We start from the raw sequence: 25,000 nt of genomic DNA, 5'->3' as shown, positions 1-25,000 counted from the left end.
CACTCCAAAAAACACATGGCTATCTGCGGCCTTTCCCTACATCTAGGTACGACGGAAAGCCGCAAGAATCTGGAACAAAAATTCATCTTTCAAATCGGCACCCTTAATCCTCACGGTATTAACGAACGCTTTTCATTTAACTAATATATTCCTACTTTTCACGTTGCCATGTTATCACCAATAGCGTAGCTCCTACTTTACTATAAAAACTACACGTAACCCATAATCCCTCGATTCGCTCTGACGAAGGGCTAACGCTCGAAACGTCAGCTTTTAGAATCTCTGTACGGTGGTCAATTTACATTATCAACTCCGTTGATAAACCAAATTTTTGTATACTACTTCCCCACCGACGCAGCACCACAGTTTCTTTAGAAACTACCCCTTCATACATCTAAGTAAAGACGTGTTTGAAAACCTTTGCCAATGTTTGACGCAAAGTACATTTTACACTCTGGATAGCAACTTATCCTCTGAATGAAATTATAAGTAAGTTCGTTCCCTGAACATTCGGCTTTAAGCTGGATGAGAAAAATGGCCCTGCGCATGAGACTGGGCGGTGATGACGTTCCCGGGGTAACCAGGGTGCAAACTAACCTCTCCTATTTTTCGATGGACATTGTTGAGTACTTTTTCCACCTCTTCCTCATACCATTGTGGTTGTTGGAAATTCTCATTACTGCATCTCTGACACTGCTGACCATACAGCTTGAACTGGAAGGAGTCTTGAATGAAACAGAGTTTACTATAAGCAAGTTAACTTTACCTAGTGAGGGACTAGTATATATTTCTCTATCCAGCCACTCCATTTTTCGGTCAATGCAACAAAAGAGATGGCATGGCATAAGCAACTGACATGACGCCAAGGCGATAAAGGAATTCTCTAATATGCTCAAAAGTGCTTTGCGACAAGAATCACAGAGCACACATGTACAGTTTGTTGTTACATACGATTGATCATTGTATTGCCCGTTTTAGTAAGCCTATAAAAGCTCAAGACGCAGAAACGGTGAAAAATTAAATGCTTGATTTGTTGAGTAATTAGTACGTGAACACATTTCTTCCTGTTGGCCAGTCATCAAAGCGTAGGGGAGGAACTCTGGTGCTTTAAATGGCCAAATGAATCAAGCACTGCTTCTCTCAACAGGATAACCATCACGGACAAAGCGCTTTGACTGAACTAAGTAATGCATGGCTAATTGCAATCCTGGCTTCAAATGGGTTCGAAAGCGGGGCAAGCTAATAGGAGCAGTCGTTCGAAAAATGAAATGGGAAGGCATCATTCCCAGTTATCACTGAAAATGTGAAAGAAAAAGAAGTTAAATTAAGGTACAACCCGCATAATTTAACTGAGATTCTTTTCTCAGAAAATCCATGTGCTAAAATTAGCCGCTCGTGATCGCCACCCTCAAGTGCCGCCCCTTATCATGACAAAATAAGACAGACAGTCAAAGCAGGTGGAAGCGAAACTTCAAACCACTGATGTTTATTTTACTTGTCATAAGCAGCAAGCAGCTGAGCCAAAACACGGTCTACGAGTTGCGCCGAATGCTGCATAATTATGTCTTTCACGGTGGCTCTCGGATTAAAACGAAAGATCATCCAGTGCTGTAGCTGAAGCAAGAAAACTTAATCATTGAGAGACGCTTTACTGGTTTATTTTCAAAGGAAGAAGTAGTCAAGTAGACCTGTACGTGATTGAACAGTTGATTGAACTCAACGTCGTCGTTATTCAAAAGGAAGCAAACCACGCCATGCATGATGAATTTCACAAGGTAAGAAAAGGAAAGATTAGTTCGTCCACTCTGACGAGATGCTGCAAATTATCCAGAGATTAAGCGATCTTAACATTTTTTTAGACAACAAGTTTTAGCAAATCTATACAATGACAAATTTCCAAACAATCCTTGAAATGGGCGACTTAAGCGGGAAATTCAGTAGTAAACAACATAGCAGTTGTCACGGACTTCTTCATAAGCATTAAATGAATGGCCGTTGTTAGACAATGACTAGATCGTGATTAGCCTCGACGCCTCGCAGGTCAAACTGTAGGAAAGAAATCAGTGCTGCTTTCGGGAGGCGTTTGTTGGGAGGATGGGAAATACGACTCTCCTAAAAAAACGACTGCGTGGTAGGCTAGGGAACAAAGAAACAAATTAAATTCAACACGAGAGATCGAATTCGGAATTGATATCGAGAGTAAGGATCGAATCTCAAGGAACTTTTTTAAAGGGAACAAGGAAGACCCCCTTGGCAGGGAATGTCCGCAACAGAATTTCCATTGTGGGAAGATTTAAACACGAACGTTCTTACGGGCAGTAGGCTCCGTTGTTTCTTTTGTTTGTTCTTGACCGTGAGTGGGATGGGGTAATTGCGTTCGACGAAGGAGAACGCAGTTTATGAACCTGGATTTCCTGTGGTTTCAAGGGTGACCTTCGTCGACCGTCTGCATTTTCCGCGCCATTTTGCATGACGTTATACGTCAGATGCGCAGACTATTGCACACTTCAGAATTACGTATGTATCGATATTTAAGTAAGACATTATGCTCACGTTCGAATTAGGATGTACACTAGGACGGAAACATCATATACATACTCCCTCACATATTCCAGAACCCAAATTTTGTCCCCACGAACGCTCTTCATAATTAATGATTACTCCTAGCTGTACTGTTTAATAAACGAGCAGAGGTGTTTTGTCATCAGACGAAGACGAGTGGTTTTAGATGCGATATAACCCCACCTGCGAGTTTATTGAACTGCTTCAAAAACCTTCCACAAAAAGCGTGTTCCTCTGGAGTCCAACCAAAGGTTCAAATTGTGAGAGAAGAACATTAGCATGCAAGAAAAACAAGCTAAGCCTTATTGGTATTCTCTCTAATGAGGAGTGTTTTATCAATTTTAAAACTCCTGCAGATGACGTTTTATCGTGACATGAGAGGTTGTTTCGCTCATGAATTACTAATGAGTTTTAAATATATCAATAGCTACTCTCCAAACTTACTCCCAGATTTTTAAATTCTTGTTGCATAAAACCGCTATTCTTCGTGTTTTTAGTCACTCTCTTTTTTTTGTTTGTTTGTTTTTTATTGCAGCATCATGCCTTCTTCCGCCGAGGTCACAGGATCATCAGGGAAGCTTTCGGTCTTGTGGTACCTTCAGATTGTATACGTCATAACCATCATCGTCTTAGCCCTATTGGGTAACATAGTTATATTTGCTGTAATCTGTATCAACAGAAGCCTACAGAGAATCGACAATATCTTTATCGCCAATCTAGCCGTCAGTGATTTCCTCTTCACCCTCTTTGAAACTTGCTTCAACGTGACTCGAAAAATAAACCGAAACTGGAACCCGCCGCACAATGTAGTATGTTATGTGGTCATAGCCTCAAGTGTCCTCTGCGCTTTGACGTCGGCTTTCACTCAAACGGCTGTCGCTGTAAATCGATATTTCGCCGTCTACCGACCGCTGAAATACCCCAGTATTGTAAGCAAAAGGAAAGTGTTGGTCTCTATTGCAGTAATATGGGCATGCGCAGTTGCATTGGCGTTTCCTCCATTGACGTGGAGGCCGTTAACTGTTATTTGCTTACTGGAGGAATCTTATGACAGTCACTTGACCTACGAGATTATCTACATGGGCGCTGAATGGGTATTGATTTTTGTGGTTCCTTTCGGAATCATGTCTCTAATTTACCACGGCATATACAAAATTGCGTCAGACCACGCCCAACGAGTGCGGTCATTTTCCCTTACTTCGACGAATTCTACAAAACGAAACCACGTCATAAACATGAAGAGCGAATTGAAGGCCGCCAAAATGCTTGTGACAATAGCAGGTGCTTTCTTTCTAAGTTGGTTTCCATTTTTTGTGACTCTAACGTTGTGGAAGTTTTACGAAGGCTTCAGGGTCTATTCGAACGTTTTCACTTTGTTCCTGTATTTGGTGTATACTTTACCCGCCATAAATCCTGCAATCTATGCATTCTGGTGTCAAGATATGAGACAGGGAATAAGACAGCTGTTAAGATGTTGTAAATAAGAGAAAGCAGGCCAAGAACAAAGAATGATCTTGCCATACATTCGATATTTAAGACAACTCAGTGTGTTCAGAGTTTTGAAGCAAGCAACCGTGGACAATCTTCCTGTCTGTGTACGTTGTATCAGTGGCTTGATCTGATCGGCGTAATTACAAGTTGAGAAGCTTAATATTTTGATCAAGAGCCGATACAACGTAGATCGGCTATTGCTCAAAATATTAAAAATAGCTTTTTTATGAACGATTAAGAATTAAAATCAGCGGTAGTAGGTTAGAATATGGTGTTTCGATGATTCACAAGAGTTTTTTCCATATAATGAGATCCGACCCCTGTTTTACGGAATTGAAAATGATGAAGTGTCATTCTAACCTACTATCGTTGATTATTGTTCTTACTTGATAGATTGCCTTAAATATATATCCTGCGATACCTCTCAGCCAATCACAATTGAAACCAAATGATCGTCCGCGTTTTCCCGCCCTTAACGCCGGCTGCATTATTTTTTTTCAATATGATTGGTTTATTTGATCGTCTGCGTCTGCGCTGACATGCGAGAGACATTACTGTACCGTTACATTTGGTCGTCTTCGTCTGTCTGGCCAGAGAAATAAAAGTAAAGTAAAGTAAAGCAACCATATTTAACGTCGATAACTCGTAACAGTAATTCAACTGACAAACCTGAGGTCGACGGTGCGCTCATTTTACTCCCCCCTCTCCATCAGTGCTCCGTTTTACGGGTATTTAAAGCTACTTAGCTACACGGAAAGGAAAGAAGTCGAAACAATGATGCGAGATCCGGGAATCGAACTCAGGACCTCTTGCACCAAGGCCCCGCACTAACCAACTGTGCCATCCTTGCTCCTACATAACTATGATTTTGGCTATCGTTACTCAACTTGAAACCACTACATAGCGCAATCTCGTTTAATTCCTTCACATTTTTAACACCAACTGGATTCGGTTCACAAAATGCAGGATAGTGACAAGTCTCCTTTGCAACCGTCACGCAACAGATGTTGCGTGACATCCGAAGGACGGCTGCAAAGTAGACTAGATAGTGATAAGATGCAAGCTCAGTAAACTTTTGAAAACAAGAATTAGCTGAAGACAATAAAATAAAGCATCTGATCAACGGATTTTATTCAAGACATTTTGCGCTCGTTATCTGACAAACTCAATTTCAAACCAATACATAACGCAATCTTATTACGTTCTTTAAAAATTTTCAGACCGACTGGAGAACATGCAGGATAGTGATAAGATGCAACGTGAAAGCAACTAAAACTTTTTGAAAACAAGAAGAATTAGCTAAAAACAATAAAATGAAGCAACTGATTGACGGATTTCACGATTCAAGACTTCTAATTTTGGGCTCGTTAGGAGACTAACTACTAGACTACCAGACTAAGAAGTTAAACAAAGTGGGAAAAAGTAGAAAAAATATTTCCATCTCCATTGGGAATGCTCCCCGCCTTGTGGCCTTGCTTGCTACGTCATGCAACGTCTTCTCCAAACGTTGCGTGACGAACTAAACGGGGACCTCAACGCAAACCCAACATTGTCAACTTTGGCTACATTGCCCTTCCTGGCATGCTTGGCACCGTTTGGAGTCATGTGACCATCTTGGCCTTCCATGTCGTTTGCTGGTGTTACGCTCTTCTTTCTTGAAATCATAGAAAAGCTGTAAAACAACAATATTTATTATACAGAGTAGTGGGTCAAATCCCACCTGGTACTCGGATTTTTTCCGAGTTTTCCATGAATGCAATTTTAACAACATGTGTATGTATTATCAAGAGTCCCTTACGGTATTACGCAAGAGTTAGAATCTGGTACAGAAAAGTGTCTATTTTTAAACCAGGTTTTGGTGCAGAGCCGAAGAACTCGTGGCGTTCTAAAAATTGAAATACACGCGCAAAGGTTGACTCTCAGGGCTTGTATGGGAGAGGCAAGCTACTACTCATGGGTTCCTCCTGCGGTATTGTTTACCTTGCGTGATTCTGGTAAATAATTTTTGCATTAAGCAAGAGCATTCCCTCGTGTGGTTAATTGGTTGAAGACCAATCAGAGACGTTGTGTCATGAGGCCCAATCTGGTTGGCGGGACCCGTATTCTAAATTTAGATCATACAGTAAACTGATGGGCCAACGACAAACGAAAGAGATCGACACTTCTGGGGAGTATGCGCCTCTGACTCAGTTGTCCAGTGGATGAGTCAGTATCCAGATTATAAATATACTCCACGTTAAACGTAGACTAAGGTCTTCATACAAGCCTCCACATAAAAGTGCTTAGAGTGTGCACATTCCCGGTTACGTAAGCAGACACTAAAATTTTTTCACACATTGCAACAGTCGGTAACTGAGTTATCTAGTACTGGATAAAGTTATCTAGCCTAAGAATATCGGGGCCCTGCACTTTAAGCCGAGGCCGCTCTCGTATTAAACTTTGCAAATTTTTTTCGGTTGAAGTATGACTTCACAGAAAGAAATTAGCCCCCTGTGGACTTCTTTTATTCCAAGATAGCTTTAATGAACAATCCCATATGAATTGAAGCTCAACCAAGGGCACAACCGTCCTCCCTCAACGATTCAGTTCAGCGCTTATCCTGGGTGCCCTGTGGCCAAAACCTTTAGGTTGTCGTGGCAGTTATCCTGAGTAAAAGCTAATCTCGATCCAGGCAAACTAAGGCCCAGTCTTTCAAGTACACATGAGAGGAAAGGGCCTGTGGTCAATTCCGTTTACACCAATAAAAGCAAGGTGACACACGTTAACACCAACCCGGTGTGGCCAACACATCACGCATGCGCAAAACCATTTCACCCGGTCAATTAGCAGCCATGGACAGCTGTTTCGGCCTTTTTGGCCTCATCAGCATGGCGTAGCTAACATACCGGGCGGGTTTGTTGCTTGCCGTGGGAGAACAGCTTTGCTATTCCCAACCCAGCTTACCACATGTATGGCATGTGAAGCTGCCACTTAAAGGGGTGCTAAACACACCTGTCCGGTATGTTAGCTACGTCATGCCTATGATGCCTAAAAGGCCGAAACAGTTGTCCATGGCTGCTAATTGACCAGGTGATATGGTTGTGTGCATACGTGATGTGTTGGCCACACCGGGTTGGTGTTAGCGTGTGTCACCTTTCTTTTATTGTTGAGTTTACACCTGTAGTTTTTACTGATGTAAATTACGCGTGTCAAGTCCAACTACTTGTGTAAGTGTTGGTCCACTGCTTCGACAGAGAGGCGATAGTTCTCCCGAAATCCACGTGGAGTTTCAATGTCAAACAACCGTCTTTCCTCAAACTTTCTAGGCTACCGAATAACTCGGTATCTCAATGGTTCTCCAAGCAACTTGTAATTTTTAAGTTGGACCTTTGTAAACATACAAGTCGGGACCCCTGTAATAAAACTTTTATTGAATTGTACACGAACCAAATTCTACAGGTGTACTGCTACACCTGTAATTACTAGTCGGAGTCTTGTAACAACGACTCGTAACAAATTGAACTCCATTTTTTGCGTTCAACTTGTACACTACAATTGTCACTTTTTTATTGAATTGACCCGGAGCATGAGATTGGGCAGTGATGGGTAGTAGCCAAAACGCGGGGCCGTGGCCGGGCCGGGGTCGGGGTCGGGGTCGGGGTCAGGGGGTCTTCTTTTTCCAACTTTTTTGTTTTGATTCTCTTGTAATGTTGTTTTCAAATGTTTCGCGTCTTTCCATCCTTTATGGTGGAAATTAAGGAATACCCGGAAACTCTTAGTTTGTTATTCGAAATTAAGAGAATTTCCGACTGAAAATGGACTTTTTGTGCGAGTCTGACTTTACTACAAACCGTTTGTAGTAAAGTCAGACAACAACATCGACAAAAACACGAACAAACCAGCAAATGAGGACGTTGCGTGACTGCGTGACTACCATCTTAGAATGCGACTTAAACATGTCTTAAGGGTGGAGCTCAGAGAGGTTTCAGTGTCTTTAGCAGTTGGCGTATATTCCATAAACTCCAATTATGGAAATTCTCTTAATTTTGAAAAACAAACTCCGATTTTACGAATTTTCGGAAAGACATACTCAGATGCTCGCAAAAACCAACATCGATGTTAAAACAGAAAAACACGAAGTCCTATTTAGAAGAAAAACTAAGGTGTCCCTTAAGAGCTTTCATAGCTTCCGTAGGTTCCTTACTTTTTTTGGAATTTTTTTCCACCATAAAGAAGGACAGGTGTCGGTCATTCGAAAATAACAGTCCAGGAAAATTGAACGAAAAAATTTAAACAAAAAATTTGGAAAAGGAAAGACACCCTGACCCCGACCCCGGCCCCGGCCCCGGCCCCGCGTTTTGGCTTCTGCCGCAGTGATGACGTTCGCGGGAGACCCAGGGTGCAAACTAACCTCTCCTATTTTTCGGTGGACGTTGTTGAGGGCTTTTTCCACCTCCTCCTTATACCATTTTGGTAGCTGGAAATCCTCATCACTGCAACTCCTGCACTGCTGACCATATAACTTGAACCGCAAGGAGTCTTGAATGAAAAGTATGAAACAGAAGCTATATAAGCAAGAGAACTTTGCCCAACGAAGGACTCGTGTTTAAGGCTGTCCATAAGATGGGGACACTATTTTTCTATCGAGCTATTTTTTTTTATGTGACTACAGTATCTAAAAGTATAACAACGGAACAGGCAATTTTGAAACTTTAACGAAGTTTGTTTCGCTTGTTCGTCGCACGTTGTATAGGTTTGTAACGTCGTACACGTCGTGCAGCCGGCCATTGGTTTGCCTCTGGGTACTTAAAAAGCTATTCAGCTAATTAGCGGTGCAGGAAAATGGCGGACAATGACTCTTCTTCAAGCTCGAGTTGGAAGAAATTGTGGATGATTTTATCCCCGCAAGGTGTCCCATGAAGTTCAACTCACCCCCAAATTGGTGTTGCACAATTGTCCCTGCAACATGACCACTCGTGTCTACCCAGCTTTAAGATATACGACGCAGTCGTCAACGAGAACGCCACAAAACAATAATATATTCATTGGTTAAAAGAGGAAATAAGATCGTGCTGCACGTTCGGCACGCATTTCACCACATATTGTTTTTCGGTATTCTGCATGACAACGACGTGCAATCACCAAATATGAAATTAACACGACAAAGACGTAGTATCCTTCGCAGCCGTTATTGGGGCGGGGCGTCACGCGGGGAGGGTTGCGTGACATCCAAGAAACGACTGCGGAGGAGACTAACAAAGACGACGCCCTCTTAGATCATAAAGTCCCCACTTTAAGAAGGGACGATGACGTCACTTCAAATTGTGACTTCGCGCTATCGTAAGAATCTCGTGATTATGCACGGATCAACTCGAAACTTCAACATCCCCAACCCCCCGGGCAAACCACGGGCATTTGAACTTTTGAACATTGGATCGTTCAAATTCCCGCCCCCGCGGGCCAAAATAGTATTCAAATGCCCCTACCCTGTCGTCGGATTTGTCTCTCTGTCCCCAACTTTTGAAGACCCTTTTTGAAAGCCAATCTCTCACAAATGCTATATCTCTTCCTTTAAACTCTTCCATCTCGTCCAAACACGTGGCTGTTAGCGACTTCGGCGCCCGAAAAAAAAAATTATTTGAAATCTGACTCCCCGGGCACAGAAGATAGGGGAATGCCCGGGGTTTGCACGGCGGGGGGATGTTGAAGTTTCGATTTGATTGGTGCATTATTCCCACTTGTTGAAATCATACCAAGCCAGTGCCGTGAAGCACGACAGACCCTGTCGAATTTACTTGTCGTGTCGAACTAAGTTCAAGTTGCCGTACTCAATGGTTTCAAACGTCGCGCTACTGTCATGCCAACGTCGAATTAAATTCCTTAATTCAGTTCGACACGGCGGTAGCTCGACGTTTGAAACTAGCCTAAGATCTCCGACGCGGTTGTCAACGAGAACGCCACAAAACAACAATAACATTGGTTAACAGAGGAAAAATAATCGTGCTGCACGTGCGGCACGCGTCTTAGAACATAGGCTGACTGTACTCTGCACAATAACGATGTGAAATCACCAAAATTGAGGTTTTCAAGGACACCGTTAGCGTACCAATGTGAATCTTTCATTTTATATTTTTTACTCTGAAACCGCTCGTACCAATTTATTTTTAGGTTACAAAAATTTGGTTTTATCAACGGAGTTGATAATGTATTGGCAGAGATCTTAGCTTTTAGAATCTCTGTACGGTGGCCAATTTACATTATCAACTCCGTTGATAAAACCAAGTTTTTGTATACTACTTCCCCACCGACGCAGTACCACAGTTTCTTTAGAAACTACCCTCTTCATTCATTTATTTTTAGGTTACTTCGCCCACACTGTACGACGCGAACGAGATGGCCTAACCGCGAGAAACTTACAATGGTGCAAAGTTATATTTTGAAGTGACGTTTTCGTTAGCCTGCGAGAAGGCTCTTTTGTAGCCGCGAGAGGATTGGGGCTTGCTAGCCCCAATCCTCTCGCCGATACAAAAAAGCTACGTTTTCGTCAACGTTGCCTTCCGTCGACGGTGCCTTAAAGTCCCTATCATTGCGGACGCCGTCGCCTTATCTTCATGGAACTTCCTATTAACCTCTCGAAAAAGTACTTCGGTGGACAGGAAACGGGGTTTTCCATCGTTATTAGGGAAGCTAAAGGTACATACAGACGTTTTTATCTCCAGTTGAAGGAACTCTAGTCTCTTCGTCTACTTCTTCCTGCTGTGTTAAACCATCTCTTCTATCTGTTGTATCAATTTTCTTGAACCAAAATATCACTAGTCCTTTCATTGAAGTCCAAGAATTTTGGCACTCGTTGCAGACAAACTTGACTTTGGCACTGTCCTTAAACCTTCTCCACTCTTTTGGCATAGCGTCTTTTGTTGGCTCCAGTTTCCACTCGTCCGGATGGAAGTCCTGGAAGACTTGGTCAAAGGTGTCATGCCAGTAGGCTCGCATTTCGAAATGAGGGGACAAGTCTTCATCAGACCGAGGTGCCATTTTTCTTGCTAGCCGGTCTTCTGAAACAACAATTTGTGAATTGAATGGTGTCAGACATGCTGTGGACCATGCAATAGATGCATTTTAAGAAAATTGCTTTAATAGAGAACCCTGACTTCCATGTTGACATAAAGCGGCCACGACATTTTAGAGCGAAAGGTTTCCAGGTTTCGTTTAAAATGTTCCGGGGCATTTCACAGTTTGGTGCTTAGTTGGCTGGCTTTTTTGTGAAAAGCATCACTACTGAATGCTTTTGCTTTTCGGCCACTTCAACTTGATCGTAAACATTAAATAACGAGCGGTACGGAACGGTTAGTGCGAAGTCTTGCACGTACGAGCACGTACGGTGCACGTACGAGCACTTACGGTGCACGTACGAGCACGTACGGTGAAAACAGGAAGTGGCCTTGGTCCAGAGCGCTGATCAATGGGATTTATTTTAACATCATTTGCCAATCTTAAAAGCAAAGGAAAATAAAAGCGACAAAGGCACATTTGCTCACATAGTAATTTAGTTGCCATAAATGTGCTTGTTGTTGTTAAGCAGGCACGTAGATTCCCTCCAGATAAAATAGAAGCAACAAAGTAGACCAAAACTTCCTTTTAATACGTAGCGAGAATTCTTTACCTTTGACAAAATTGTTGTGCAGCTCGTACGTCCGTCCGCACAATGTGAACTTCCAAAATGGCGGACTGATCCGCTAAGAACGCGACACTCTCGCCGTCGACGATTTCGGATATCGACCACAGATTATCTTTAAGGTAGTAGGCAGCGACATTTCCCAGGTTGCTGTCGAGAGGCCAGTAGATTCACCTACCTCGATGAAATATTTCGAGATACTTATCCACCACTACGCGTGGTCTAACAAAGAATTCGAAGAATTTTCAACCTCTTTTGCGTCAAGTAAGGCATCATATTGTGTCCGACCCTTTGGAATATTAACATATGACACCGGAGTTTTGATTAGGATATATTACGTTGCTTACTTGAGGTATCATGCCCTATTCTAAGCCTAACAGTTCTCCGTCGTTCGGGCTTCGCACTAAAAACATTATAATTCACTTCCTTTTAAAGTAAAATTTGATTCATCACTATTATAGACCGTATTCATAGAGCAAGTTTCAATTGAGTGTCGTAAAACCAAAACCAAGTAATTACTTTGGCCAATCAAAAAGGACGGAGACAATCCAGTAAACCAATCAAAACTCGAAGTAATTACACGTAGCCAGCACAAAGCGCGGAAAAATGTGCAAGCACAAGAAGCGATTGGTTTTGGTTTCACTTCTGATTGGTTGTGGAAATGGCGCGAGAACTTTGAACCAATTACTGAGTGCAGTAATGCAGAACTAATGCAATTGCCTAATTACTTTCGACATTCAATTGAAAACCGCTCTAATGGCAGCCAAGAAATTTTTCTTTTGTCTTTGTGCTAATCATCCTCTCTAGCCTCACTTTGGAGCAAAGATTCTTTTGAATTTTGTTCGTGCTAACGAAGCTAGTGAGGATTATTACCATAAAGACAAAAAAATAATTACTTAGCCCCCATTTATGAATACGGTCTATAACAAGAACAGCATCCCTTTACTCATATAACATACCTCTATTTACCCTCGGATTCAAGAGTCATTTGCAATACCTCCGCATATTTACTCATCCCAGGAGGGTCATTAACCCCCTTATTGTCGAACAGGGGTTATTTCCCCGCATCCCGGCTCTGGTATACAGTTGTTATGTTGCATACAGACAGTTAGGCAATGAATTTTAATCGGATGAAGCATAACTTATAGTACAAGAACAATAGAACAATAGAACAATAGAACAATATATACAATAGTACGCTAAAAATAAATGTGAAATCTAAGTAAATAGTTTTGCCCTGACAGAGTCTGACTGCACATTAAGTGATGGTTTTAATTCTTTGATGTTCTACATCAAAGAATAAAATTAATTGCCTGACGATGACATCGGACGATGTCGAAACGTTGTCAAAATGAATCTAGTTGCGTTTGTCTTTTTAATCAATTTTATCACAAGATCTAGACTTATACAGACAGTTGTTTGTATAAATGTTCTTGTTTTTCGGCCCTTTTAACTTGATCAAAAATAATAAACAAACTGCAGTGATAAACATATTACATCGCATTTTATAAACTCTTAGAGTTGTGAGACGTGGCCCGTCCTTATCCGAGAAGGACAGAGACTCTAAGCAATTTTACATTCAACGTGTGAAAGGAGAAGGAAGCGCTTCACCCACCCCCTGAGATCCTAGAACACTCTTAAGACCTCTTAAATTAATGCTACTGACCTACGAAGAGAATTTAACAATGGACATTGCTTCAGTCATAATCTTTTTCTGCCTACAAACATTATAAGAATGACATGACTACCAAATATGAGGCTTTGACGGCAACGCGAGCGTACAAATGTGAATTCATTCGCTATTTTTACTCTGAACCCGGATACTTCGTCCACATTGTGAACGAGATCGACTAATCGCAAAAAACTTGCGAGAGCGCAAAGTTATGTTTTGAGGTGATTTTTTTTTTCGACGTCGCGGTCGTAGATCTTAAACTCCCTATTGACATATCGGGAATCTGTCGGTGAAAACATTGGAATAAGAAGGTCACTCGAGCCTACATGAAAAGGAAATGCTTTGAGTTGCTGCCGACAACCCACGATATTTTTATCGGAAACGTCAACAATATTTTACCACTAATTTCTTACCTGCAGCTGTTGATTGATGGTTGTTTCCTTAATTTCTTCGCTCCTGAACGAGCTGATTCGGTTTCAACTCCAGCCTTGATATAAGACTATTCGTATTTTAGTTTGCTGTTTCAAAGAAAAGTGTCCTATTTATAGTTTTGCACCTGTGCCAACATATTGTGTCATAATGCTTTCCGGGAAACTTTCGCTTTCGGAATTCCGGGAAATTACCCGCTTTTTACCGAATAATTATTAGCGATAAGAAAAACACATCTGATGGTGTATTTTTAAATTCTACTTTTCACGTAATGCAAGGTTTCCTTTAGGGAAAACCCTACCAGTTAGTTGCAGTTTTCACTTCCGTTTCTAAAATAAAGACTACATTTATTTCTTCGGTAATCGTGTAAATTGTATATTTACGGTCGACTGAATTGATAAAGTCGCGTATTTACAGTCGATAGAATCAAAAGAAATTTATTGCCCGGAGGAAATAAATGGATTTATGCTGAGTGTGACGTGACCTTTAGGGAAACCCCGCCAGTTAGTTGCAGTTTTCACTTCCGGGCTTGGCCAAAATATCCCAAACATATATGGTATTATTTGTGTCCCAGCAAACAGAGCTCGCCCAGAGCAATGCCTTGCCAACAATATCAGTCAGACTGTATGAAGCATTTTTAAAACGAAACGCAATAAGGTAATGCTTTTGTGACGTCATAGTTTATACACACGAATTTCCTGTTTCGCGCGTTGCCACGTCAGTTCAAGACAGGAAATGGTGAACGAGCAAAGTCTTGATGTCTGAGCGACGAGAGCTTAAGCAATCTCTCTTCGAACGGATAGCCCTTCTTGTGTTCAAACCTGTCTAGGGCATGGCGCCAATGTATCAGCAGGATCTTTTGCAAGTCAAGACTCTTGGACGCTACTCCCTACGCAGTGATGCCCTGGGTCTTCTCAAGGTTCCTCACACCTACATGGTGCAAGACCTTTGGAGACCGGGCATTTGCTGTTGCAGTTCCCAGATTCTGGAACAGCCGTCCTCTTGCTATCACCGATAGTGACTTTATTGATAATTTTAAAAGGAACTTGAAAACGCTAACATGGCGAAAGTTTGTTTCCTGAGGATTCTGGGAAGATTTTGGTTCCAGACCCTTGAGTCCAAAATTCTGGATCCAACATGTTGCATTCTTTAGGTCACCTCTTTCGACACTTTTCAACACCGTCCAACAATGTTTGGTTGATGTTGGATCCGTTTGGGCCAGGCCGGTATGGGTTAATGAAAAGGTACTGGAAATACTCACACAAAGAGACACCAGTTTTATTCGAAATTTAAAAAAACTTGGCCCGATTTTATAATGACTAAAAAATGTAATACCTCCATGGAATAAGGATTCCCGAATTTGAGCTGTACGCACGGGCGTACGTGCATATATGGACGCTGCGCCCCTGGAAATAAATGTATGCATTTTAAGTGGGAGTTATAGACGAAAGGGAGATATGGTCTTCGCACTAATCTGGACAATTTAAGCAATTGTCATTTATAGACCTCTGGAATATTCATGGAGCTTCAACGGGTTTCGAACTCATGACCTCTGAGATCCCGGTTCAATGCTCTGACCAACTGAGCTATGAGGCCACGCAGTTGGGTGCAGGTTCGACAATCTGTTGGGCTCAGTGTGTTACTGTGAAAGGAATCGATGCTTGAAATTAATGTACCTATTTGAAGTGCAGACTATATTGACCTGCAGAGCATTGCTGAGGCATTGCAGAGATGATGGGTTCGAATTTGAAGCCACCTGAATTTTCAGGTGTCCGTAAGAAGATAGTTGCTCAACTTGTCCAGATAAGTTGCTTTTATTTACACTCTCTCTCCAGTTAGTAGAGCACTTTTGCCAACCAAGATGAGCTTGTTATTTTAAAATATAATGTATTACTATACTCTAATTTGAATCTCTTTATCGTGGACAAGATCTAGATATCATACCTATTTCTCACCCCTTCGTTGACTAGAACCACACAAGTAATGATTCGCGATTGCATGCATGCATGCAAGTATTACGTCATCTCACTGTTGATTGGCTCATTTGGAGAGTGAAAAAACACGGCAAAGATCATTCGTAAACTCGGGGCGGCCATTTTAACTCTTCCACACCAAGGAACGATACTTACAGATTTTTACTCTGCCGGGCTAACGCCAGACGATCATTACTCGCTGATTGGGGGCGCTTTAAGTGTGAGCAGGGGCCAGTTTCTCGAAAGTCCCGAAACTTTACGGGCCATTTTCGGGTGCCATAATTCCCTCTGTATCTCAAGAACGGAGAGGATGTAAGTCATCAAACTTCACAGACATCTTTCTTTTAGTTGGCTTGAAAACATGTTAAAAGACCGGCTTTCCAAAACAAGCGGTTGGCAGTTTCACAAATGGCTTTTCGGGCCCGAAAAGTTTTCGAGAGTTTCGAGAAACGGGCCCCAGGACACAAACGTATGTCACACGGTGTCATGGGTACATACCACATATATCTTGCAGGCACTATAGACAAATTATGTTATAAACCAACACTTGTCTGCAATCCTTTGTTGTAAACGCGCATAACAGCTGCTCACATACTTGGAAGACGTCGAGTTTTTTTTTTTTTTTTTTTTTTGACGAGAGACTATTCGTCTGGCATTTCGTAAAAGAGGAATTTGGAACAGGCTCCAAAAAGAGAATTCCAGAACTGAATATTGCCTACCTGCCTTCGTAATGTACCTTAATTACTAAACTGAAGTTTTATGTTTTGCAAGACTCAAGGTCATTTTACGACGTGTAACGTTTCCCCAATTGCTCGAACATACAACGTTTTTATATGTAGGAACAATATAATAGGTAGGCATAACAAATCCCAATTACTCAAGATTATGGTTGCACCGGGGAAATTTGAAACAAGAAATAAGGGATTTTGAAGTTCATTTTGTTCTCACACAAACTCTTTCTTTGAAACTGAATGTTTCAGAGAATTTGATTGTAAATATTTTTTCTACTGCCTAAAGTTATATCTTTTGTTCGAAGCCTCGTTAGCACTAACGTTTGGTTGAGGTATCGCAACCTATAGATGGTTTTCAATCATGTGATGAGACAGCCATGTTGGTGCAGAAAACAGTAGCAAATCATGGCTCATGTTTTGCACTATAATAAACTCCACTTCCCAAAAGAATGTTTTTTCTATTGTTCTGTGCAACAACATGGCCGCTGTGACGTCAAGTGAAAACCATCTATAGGTTTCCATAGCATATGACGCTGGTTAGCGCTAAACAAGCTTCGAGCAACCCAGGCCTGATTGGTTGGTTTACTCAATCTCGCTTACCAGCTCATATACCGTATGACCTAATATGGTCATACGGTTATCGGTTGTCTCGTCGGTTAGCGCTTGGCTTTAGTGTCCAAGCGTTCAGAATTCAATGAAAATTTAATAACACACTAATTCCATTCGCGCTTGTTGGATACGATCGCGAGGCTCGTTAAAGCTAACTGGGCGCTACGCGCCTCATTGGCTGTGTACCATCTCATATCCAACGCCCGCTTTCGGAATAAGTGTTAAATAGAGGTAAAGATTTCCCTTGAATATTCAATAATTAAGTTACGAGGCTAAGTATTGCATAAAAGATTTTCAGATCCTAAAGAGGGTGATACACGACGACGCTTTCGGCCGGGAATCTTGAATAAATCATGATACAGAATCAGTCCTACTCTTCGTGTGACAGCTCCAAATTAACTCAATGGTTAAGTACTTAAAAACCCAGCAGGGCTGTTGACAACTTCACTCTTTTTCCATAAGAACGTTTAATTTTTGGGGCTGAGGGTGAACGTTCTTATTAACGGAGAACTTAAGCAACGACAACGGCGACGGCAAAAACAATAGCAGGCCGTGGGAACTGAAGATGTTAAAGTCACGGCAATGAACATGTAAAAGAACAAGGAATGATTACGTTTTTACAAACGTTGGCCATGTAGCATTTATATCTCAACAGACTTAACTGATTAGAGTGTAATGTGAAGTGTTAGTTTTGAACCCCTTATGAGCCATGTGCGCGTTAGCCCTAACAATGGAAATGGGCCCACACAAGGACAGAGAAAAACTCTGACCAGGGTGGGAATTGAACCCACGACCTTCGGGTTAGATCACCGCTGCTCTACCGACTGAACTACAAGGTCAGAAGGGAGCAGGCCGTGGGAACTGAAGATGCTAAAGTCACAGCAATGAACATGTACAAGTACAAGGAAGGGTTACGTTTTTACAAACGTTGGCGGTGCAGCATTTATATTTACTTAACTAATTAGATTCGCTTAATTAAGTCTGTTGAAATATAAGTGCTCACATGGTTCATATGGGGTACAAAACTAGCACTTCTCATTACACTCTAATCAGTAAAGTCCGGCAAAAACAATAGCTTTTCACGCCCTGCACGTGCTTTTTGTACTTTTGTCCTTTTCTTTGCCGTCGTCAACAAAACAACAACGTGAAATAAACCCAAATTTGAGGTTTTAGGGGTGGCGAATGGTAAATGCGAGAGTTTGCGAGACGGCGAGACCAGCGTTTTTCTTTGCGAGCCCGAGGCATTTTGACTTTTTAGATTGCGAGACCGAGACTTCAAACTGTTTGACACCTTCATATAAAAAACGAGACTGCGAGACGCAGATAACCGCTCAAAAAACGAGACTGCGAGACCCGTGAAATTCGACTATAATTTTGCGAGAGCCAGAGTTTTTGATGAACCATTCGCCATCCCTGGTTTTAAGAACGTCAGCACTTGACGACAAAGTTTCAGTTTTTCCCCTAAATTAAACGCCGTTCCGATCAATGTCAGTTTTGAGAAATTACCACATCCTTGTCATATAAAAAGGTTGAAATAGAGCGATTAGAATAACGCGAATTTATGTTTTAATAATTACATTAATAATTACATTTATATAGCGCAGACCTCTATATGAATATATTCAGTTGCGCTTCACAATATTTTAAAATAAAATTATGTCAAACTGTCACGTGAACTAAAAACATAAGAAACTATTAAAAACTACAACCATATACCTATTTAAAAGCTAAATTAAAAATGAGACATGAATAGAAAAACCTATTTAAAAGCTAAATTAAAAAAATGAGTTTTAACAGCAGTCTTACAAGTGTCCAATGTCGTTATGTTGCGAATTGTTGAAGGTAATGCATTCCAAAGATAAGGTGCAGCTGACTGGAATGCCCGATCGCCAAGGGTTTGGTCGGGTCTTAATGTTAGGTAACTCAAGTAATAAAGAGTCGTTTGACCTAAGAATTGCAGCTAACGCTTTCCAAACTATTTTCAGTTTTTTCCAATTCTTATTTTTCCACAGAAAACGCCACTTTTGCCCGTTTTTTGCGGCGTTCCATTTTCTCAAAACAGATTTTATCGATTCTGTTGGAGTGAAAAAAACAATCACTGAGAAATATACTTTCTTGCGTTGTGATTTTTATTGTCCTCAAAAATCAATGACCTGAGTGATTAAGAATCATGTTAACCTTAAAAAAAAAAGGTTATTCTAAATTCAGGGGTCCGAAATTCGGACCCTTGGTTCTTTTAATCTGAAATTGAAATAAGTTTTCTAAAACAGAACAGCTCTTAATTAATCTAGGGGTCCGAAATTCGGACCCTTGCTTTAAGTGAATGAATACACAAGTAAAAATCTATCTTTGAACATTTATCTTAAGATTAACAAGTCCAAGGGTCCGAAATTCGGACCCTTTCTTCGATTGAGTGAAAAAAAGTTAAAAAAAAACACTATCGTTGAAAATGAAGACTTACAAGTCTAGGGGTCCGAAATTCGGACCCTTGCTTTAAGTGAATGAAAATAAGTTAAAAACTATCGCTAAACATGAAAATGTAAAATTTAGAAGTCCAGGGGTCCGAAACTCGGACCCCTGCTTCTGTGTATCCGAGATTCTAATAAATAAATTGTAATGTATAGGTTTTCTAGCATGCAACACCTCCTCAAGTTCGTACCCTTTTTTGAAGTGAATGAACAGGGATAACAAACTGTTGGTTAAAATTGCGAGATTCTTAAATATGGAGCTCCGAAACTCGGAATGTTGCGTTACTATTTGGATTCACAAAGGTTCTCGAAAATGCGTACGAAAATATGAGTACGAATTTTGAAGCCCACAGTTTAACATAAAGAGAAGAATAATCCAGATTAAAACGTGTCATACTTTTTGATGTAACGTCATAATTTCTGAACAAATTTGCAACAGAATTTATATTTTCGTCACTCAATTACTTTGAATTTAGAGATTTGACAAACTACGGATCTCAAAAACACCAAAAATAAATTTCTACTGTATTTTAAAATTGAGAAAACATTAAACGCAAGCATGAAAAATTCCGGGTTTACCTAGGTGTAAGGACCTGACCACGTTTTCTTTGTTTTATGTGCTATTGTTTTGTTGAACTCCGTTGTTTTCAACTTTTTGCCTCGCCTTTCTTTGTCTTACGTCATTCGTGAGTTTTACAACCTCTTACTCCGAGGTAAAGACAAAACTCCAGGCATGGAATATATTTCATAATATATATTGTTATAGTTATAATATACGTAAATTTGTTGCGTTGGCTTTTATAATTATGATTTCACTAGACGTCCCTAGCTTTATCACGCGGTTGTACTTGGGACGCCAACTCACAACGTATGGTCTCAAAGTCCTCCGGTTTATCAAAATATATTCCATGCCTGGAATTTTTCATGCTTACAATTACTGCAGTAGCATTTTTTGAAAAGAGGTCAACGACGTAATCGCCAGCTCGACTGGAGTGTCTGACGATCCAGTCGTAGGCGGCGGTCAGTATTTTTACAAACTTGTGGTCGAACGCCACCTGACAGAACCCATCTCTTGCTTCTCCAGCAGCAAAAGTGAGATGTTCGATTACAATCTTCCTTGAAATGTGGAAGTGGCCGACGACATAGGCCAAGGTAGACTTTGCAAGCAGAAGAGAATCTGAAATAAAACAAAATTGCGGATCGTCTTTATTACAATGCTGATTATATTAATTATTGTTAACTCAAAAAAAAAATTATGCAAACTATTTTAATAACAAATTGTGAGTTGGGAGATTTTTGCTTTGAATGATTTTTTTTTGGATTCGCCCATTGCTCCTGCAAGAATCCTCTTTGTCACATTTCTATTAGTCGTTCCATCGACACCTGATAACTAATAGTTACCCCAAGGTCATGGGCGAGTCTTTGGCGGCGGTTTTCTGAGTCAACCGCGAAACAAACATTGTCTCAAAATTGGGGCTGAAATAACAGTGGCAAATGCCAGACTACTTTTGTGGGCTATTTCTTTTGATTAAACCATACGAACATTCTGAACGCAGTCACTCCCAAAAGTATCGACTATCACCGACCAACAGAATTTAAGAACTCTTAAAAGATAGCTCACCAAAGGTAAAATCTTTAACTGAGGCCTGCTAAAGTTGTGGGTCGAAACAGAAATAATTAAAATTAAAGCATACTGACAATATTTTAGATTTGTTACCCTTCATATTGAAGACACTAGAATTTTGGACGATTTGTTATATCTGTTAGCTAGCACCTTTGAAATACGTAGAAGTAAACGATATAAACGACACAACCTCAAACCCAATAATGAACAATTATAATTAATACTCGGAATGATCAAGATCGCCACCCCTCCAGGAGAACGATTGAGAGCAAGTGTCACATACAAAATTCCTCGTATCTTAGCGTTTTACATACCTGATGAGCTGGCTTCGCTCATGATATAAGTGATCTCCAGATCTGTTCTATCCAGACTGGAATCAAAGGTTGAGTCTCTCTGTGAAGTTTTGTCCGTGGAAGTGTCGTCGGTTCTTCATTCTCTCGGCGCTCGCTAACTACGCTCGTAATCTGGGAACTTTCACTTTCAACATTTGCAGCATTGTGACCATTGGTTTCTACCCTTGCGATTGCTTGATTGAACTGGCACACAAAATCTTTGTGACTGGCCTTCTAGTATATCTCTAAAGATGTCATCACTAGCATATGGGTCGAAATATTTAACTTTTAAATGGCACTTAGTATGAGTTCCATTTGGGCAAGGTTCGAATTTGAACTGCAAAAACATCGTCTTATCGATCATAGATAAAAAAAAAAAACAATAAATAAGCCAAATGAAAAGATTCGTTCTTACCAGCAGGGAATCCTTCCCTTTATAAAGAGACTTTTTACTCTCAATACCCTTCGATATACTTGATGCATTTTCAGTTTCTCTTTTCCGAGGTAAATGAAAACTTGTCCATTTTCGACTTTTATGGACCACAGAGAGGTGTTGGTCATTTTTTTTCTCACGACTTGTTCTTATGCCGAGCAAAGCAATTGAATAGAGTCCCTCGTCGCAAAGCCGATCTGTCACTTGGCAAGTGTGAACCCTGCTCTATAAATTGGCGTCGGTCAAGAATAGTTCATTGTCATTGTAACGTAGTGTCATTCCCAACAGGACTGTACTTCTCCTGTTACACAATAATTATACTGTTCCACAGCAAATCCGTATTACTGATAACTGATATTGTACTTTAATATACTTTACTGATTGAAAAAATTAAATACAAAGAACTGGTTCGACTTCATCAGAAGCAATGACAAGAGTTCCCTCTCTTCAGTATGACAAGAAAACAGTCATTAAAAAAAACCACATCAATAATCCGGAGCGGGGACTTTTTATCGAACGCCGCAAACAAGATTTTTTTTTTATATCTCAGTGAACAAACAGACACTGCGGTCTGAAAATCGCGGAGCACGCGGAGCTAATCAAATTTTGAGTTTCCGGTGGGCTGGACAGATGCCAACGGCTAGGGTTGGACAAAGAAACGGCATTTGATTAAGTTTGTAACCGTTGCCATGCCGCCAAAATTGCTACGATTAAACCACTGAATAGCGCTACACAACGAGAAGTCCTTTCTGCAGTAAGGTTTCAACATGCATGAAGACTCGGACACCAGAAGCTCGTTCCCGTCCCCGTTCGAACAAAAATCAGGACTTGAGCATGGCGTTGGATTCGATGACTATGATTCTAGAGATTCATCAATACCATCATCGCAGCCCGGTATGTGTGTAAGGCGTTCATTCCTCTCTTACTGTATCGCTTTTGTTCTAAATTCACTTGAGGAGCAAATGGTAGAAGTGAGTGTTCGTCTAACGTTTTATTATTTAAGATACATTACAGCTAAAAAGAAAGATGACAAAACGACTATACAAAGTCCTTTCAATGAATATCTTTTTCCCTCTGGTGAAACTGGGTCTTCCGCTTAGAAAGCGTCCCTCAAACATTCGCTTTTTATCATCAGCTCCCAAAATGTTTCATAAACTGTAGCTTTAAATGTATGAAATGCATTTTATTTCAGCAGTACAACAATACCATTAACGTTGCAAGAATAATGAGATTGAAACGGCCCTATTTTAACTTAAATAGACTGCGAGCAGGCTCCCTTTTGCACTAAATCTTTGAATATTTGTTTGAAACGAACGAACACTTCAAAATGGCTGAAACTGCGGGTCGCAAATACCGTAGGCGTTTTTTAGCTCGCGTGGTATTTGAGACCCGCTGCTTCTACTAACTATGCTTCAGCCATTGAAAGTTCAACATACGCGTTCGTTTCAACGATTCAATAATTCTAGAGCAAAAGTTTAAAAGAGAGACTGCTCGCAGTCTACTGTATAAATTAACTGTTCCGTTCTCCCATGCAAAGCTCTGATAGGTCGCCTACGGTTAGCCTGAGGGTGGCGTTGGTATGACCACTTTTTTCCCACTTAAGCGACAAAACTCTTGGCTTTCCCCACAAAATTTTTTTCCCCCAAAATAGATCCGGCATGTAAAATAAAAATTAACGTCCCAGAAAACTCCAAGTTTTTAACATTAGTATTTCTGCTTTCCAGAGATTCATGCGATAGGATTTGATAATACCAGTGATTCTTCAAGGTTCTCTTTACATTCTGCTATGTCTCTTGGTAGGCTATTAGTATTTCTCCTCGGAATGAACTTATGCAACAGCTCCAACGGCTAGGTATGGTTAAGAAAATATGCCGATGCAATATGATCTTAGATGCTGTGCATTTCCTAAAACTTTGCAAAAAGGGATGGTGTATTTCCCTGAGCTTCTTTGTCAAATATTTCGCACGCATCACCTGTTTCAAATCAAGGCTGGTGTAAAAAGTGCGTCTTCTTTGCATTTGCCGATTTACGTAGAAAGGGTTTTTAACCGTTCACGAATCGCCTGTTACGTAGCCTTTATTCAACCAGGTTAAGAAAAAGGTCAAAAGCGGCGCTAAAGTAGTTATTTTCGCATCAATGAAAACGGAAAACCCCAAATATTCGAAGCATATCTGTCGAGCATTCCAATAGCAATTATGTTGGATGTTCCGAAAGCAACCAGCAAACGGCGGGACGGATATCCGCCATCTGTTTCCCACAAAATTAACTCGCCCTGAAACTGAACTAATTTCAAACCAATCGGAAGTCAGTTTCAATTGCTTTTACTTTACAGTAAAGTCAATTTATTTGGTTTCCTTTCGTTGAAAATTGATGCAACGGGTTTTTGCGAGAGAAAATAGTGGAACAACATGCGGTGTACGAAATAAGACTGCATTGTGGGCTGCTTCTCTAATTTAATCATCTTCTATTGTGCCTGAGCAGAATGTCCTACCCGGCCAAAGAAAACAAGAGACAAGCGGCCGCAAATTACTGGATATTCCCTAGCCTCGTCCGTCTCAAACCAAGGTAAAAATTGTTACAATATATTGATTATCCAGATTCATCCGCGGTGGTTTTAATAGGCGAACAAACTTCCCAAATTCTTTCGCAACTTTTCATCAATAGTGTAGCTGACAAGTAATCTAACAGGTTGCGCAACTCGGGGATAAGTGCGGGGTGGACAAGCACCAGAAAATATACTTTTTGAGTAAAAGGGTTGATTTTATAGTGACAAAAACAGGCAAAAAAGAATGAGGTTGTTGGCTAGTATAACGCCTGTTACACATCATTCAAGATCCGTGACTATGGTTATAAAATCACAGACAATGAAGTTAAAGGGTTAAGTTGTGTTACTGAAATAGCCAGACGGTGGAATATCAAAATTTTGGAATACGAGTATGTCTTTCGGTTACGGCCTGTTCGCACTACGCGAAATTTTGTTTTTTTTGCAAAAAAGTCTGTCAACGCGAAACCATTTTAAGTG

The 25,000-nt window shown here is 40.8% G+C and overlaps 2 protein-coding genes across 9 annotated transcripts in view; one reads left to right on the top strand and one right to left on the bottom strand.

The window, feature by feature from the left end:
• The first annotated feature begins 1,165 nt into the window (after positions 1 to 1,165).
• Positions 1,166 to 25,000, top strand: part of LOC138051478 (5-hydroxytryptamine receptor 4-like) — a 27,537-nt gene continuing 3,702 nt past the window's right edge. Inside the window, exons 1-2 of one of the 6 annotated variants that reach the window (XR_011132828.1) lie at positions 1,166 to 1,775; positions 24,460 to 24,543. Coding sequence is in view for 2 of the 6 variants with exons in the window: in XM_068897684.1 (XP_068753785.1) it covers positions 1,759 to 1,775; positions 3,098 to 4,046 (966 nt within the window). In the remaining 4 variants the exon portion in view is untranslated. Of the gene's footprint in view, positions 1,776 to 3,097; positions 4,147 to 10,392; positions 10,725 to 22,653; positions 22,873 to 24,459; positions 24,544 to 25,000 lie in introns of those variants that run through there. The other 5 variants (XR_011132826.1, XM_068897684.1, XM_068897685.1 and 2 more) reach the window with 5 other exon arrangements.
• On the bottom strand, positions 5,161 to 13,919 carry LOC138051479 (receptor-transporting protein 4-like). 3 transcript variants are annotated; one of them, XM_068897687.1, is made up of 4 exons: positions 13,793 to 13,919; positions 10,734 to 11,087; positions 8,444 to 8,571; positions 5,161 to 5,725 (listed from the first exon to the last, which is right to left on the bottom strand). In XM_068897687.1, exons 2-4 carry the CDS (start codon positions 11,065 to 11,067, stop codon positions 5,606 to 5,608), a joined length of 582 nt encoding a protein of 193 aa, XP_068753788.1. In that variant the 5' UTR covers positions 11,068 to 11,087; positions 13,793 to 13,919; the 3' UTR covers positions 5,161 to 5,605. The 3 variants fall into 3 exon arrangements, with proteins under 3 accessions (XP_068753788.1, XP_068753787.1, XP_068753789.1); XM_068897686.1 differs by lacking the exon at positions 13,793 to 13,919 and adding an exon at positions 12,667 to 12,815; XM_068897688.1 differs by lacking the exon at positions 13,793 to 13,919 and adding an exon at positions 12,667 to 12,807 and having other exon boundaries at positions 10,734 to 11,084.

Source organism: Montipora capricornis, chromosome 6, assembly GCF_036669925.1.
Source record: "Montipora capricornis isolate CH-2021 chromosome 6, ASM3666992v2, whole genome shotgun sequence".
NCBI classification, from domain to species: domain Eukaryota; kingdom Metazoa; phylum Cnidaria; class Anthozoa; order Scleractinia; family Acroporidae; genus Montipora; species Montipora capricornis.
The sequence above is the reverse complement of the archived record's forward strand: the minus strand, read 5'-3'. Positions and strand labels throughout refer to the sequence as shown.

What these genes read in the sequence shown, in the direction of transcription:
- LOC138051479 (XM_068897687.1), bottom strand. Translation starts at nt 11,067, where the DNA reads ATGGCACCTCGGTCTGATGAAGACTTGTCCCCTCATTTCGAAATGCGA. An exon ending in AACTGGAGATAAAAACGTCT is followed by an intron (nt 8,572 to 10,733) that starts GTATGTACCTTT and finishes TTTTCATTCAAG; the next exon opens with ACTCCTTGCGGTTCAAGTTA. An exon ending in TCCACCGAAAAATAGGAGAG is followed by an intron (nt 5,726 to 8,443) that starts GTTAGTTTGCAC and finishes GTTGTTTTACAG; the next exon opens with CTTTTCTATGATTTCAAGAA.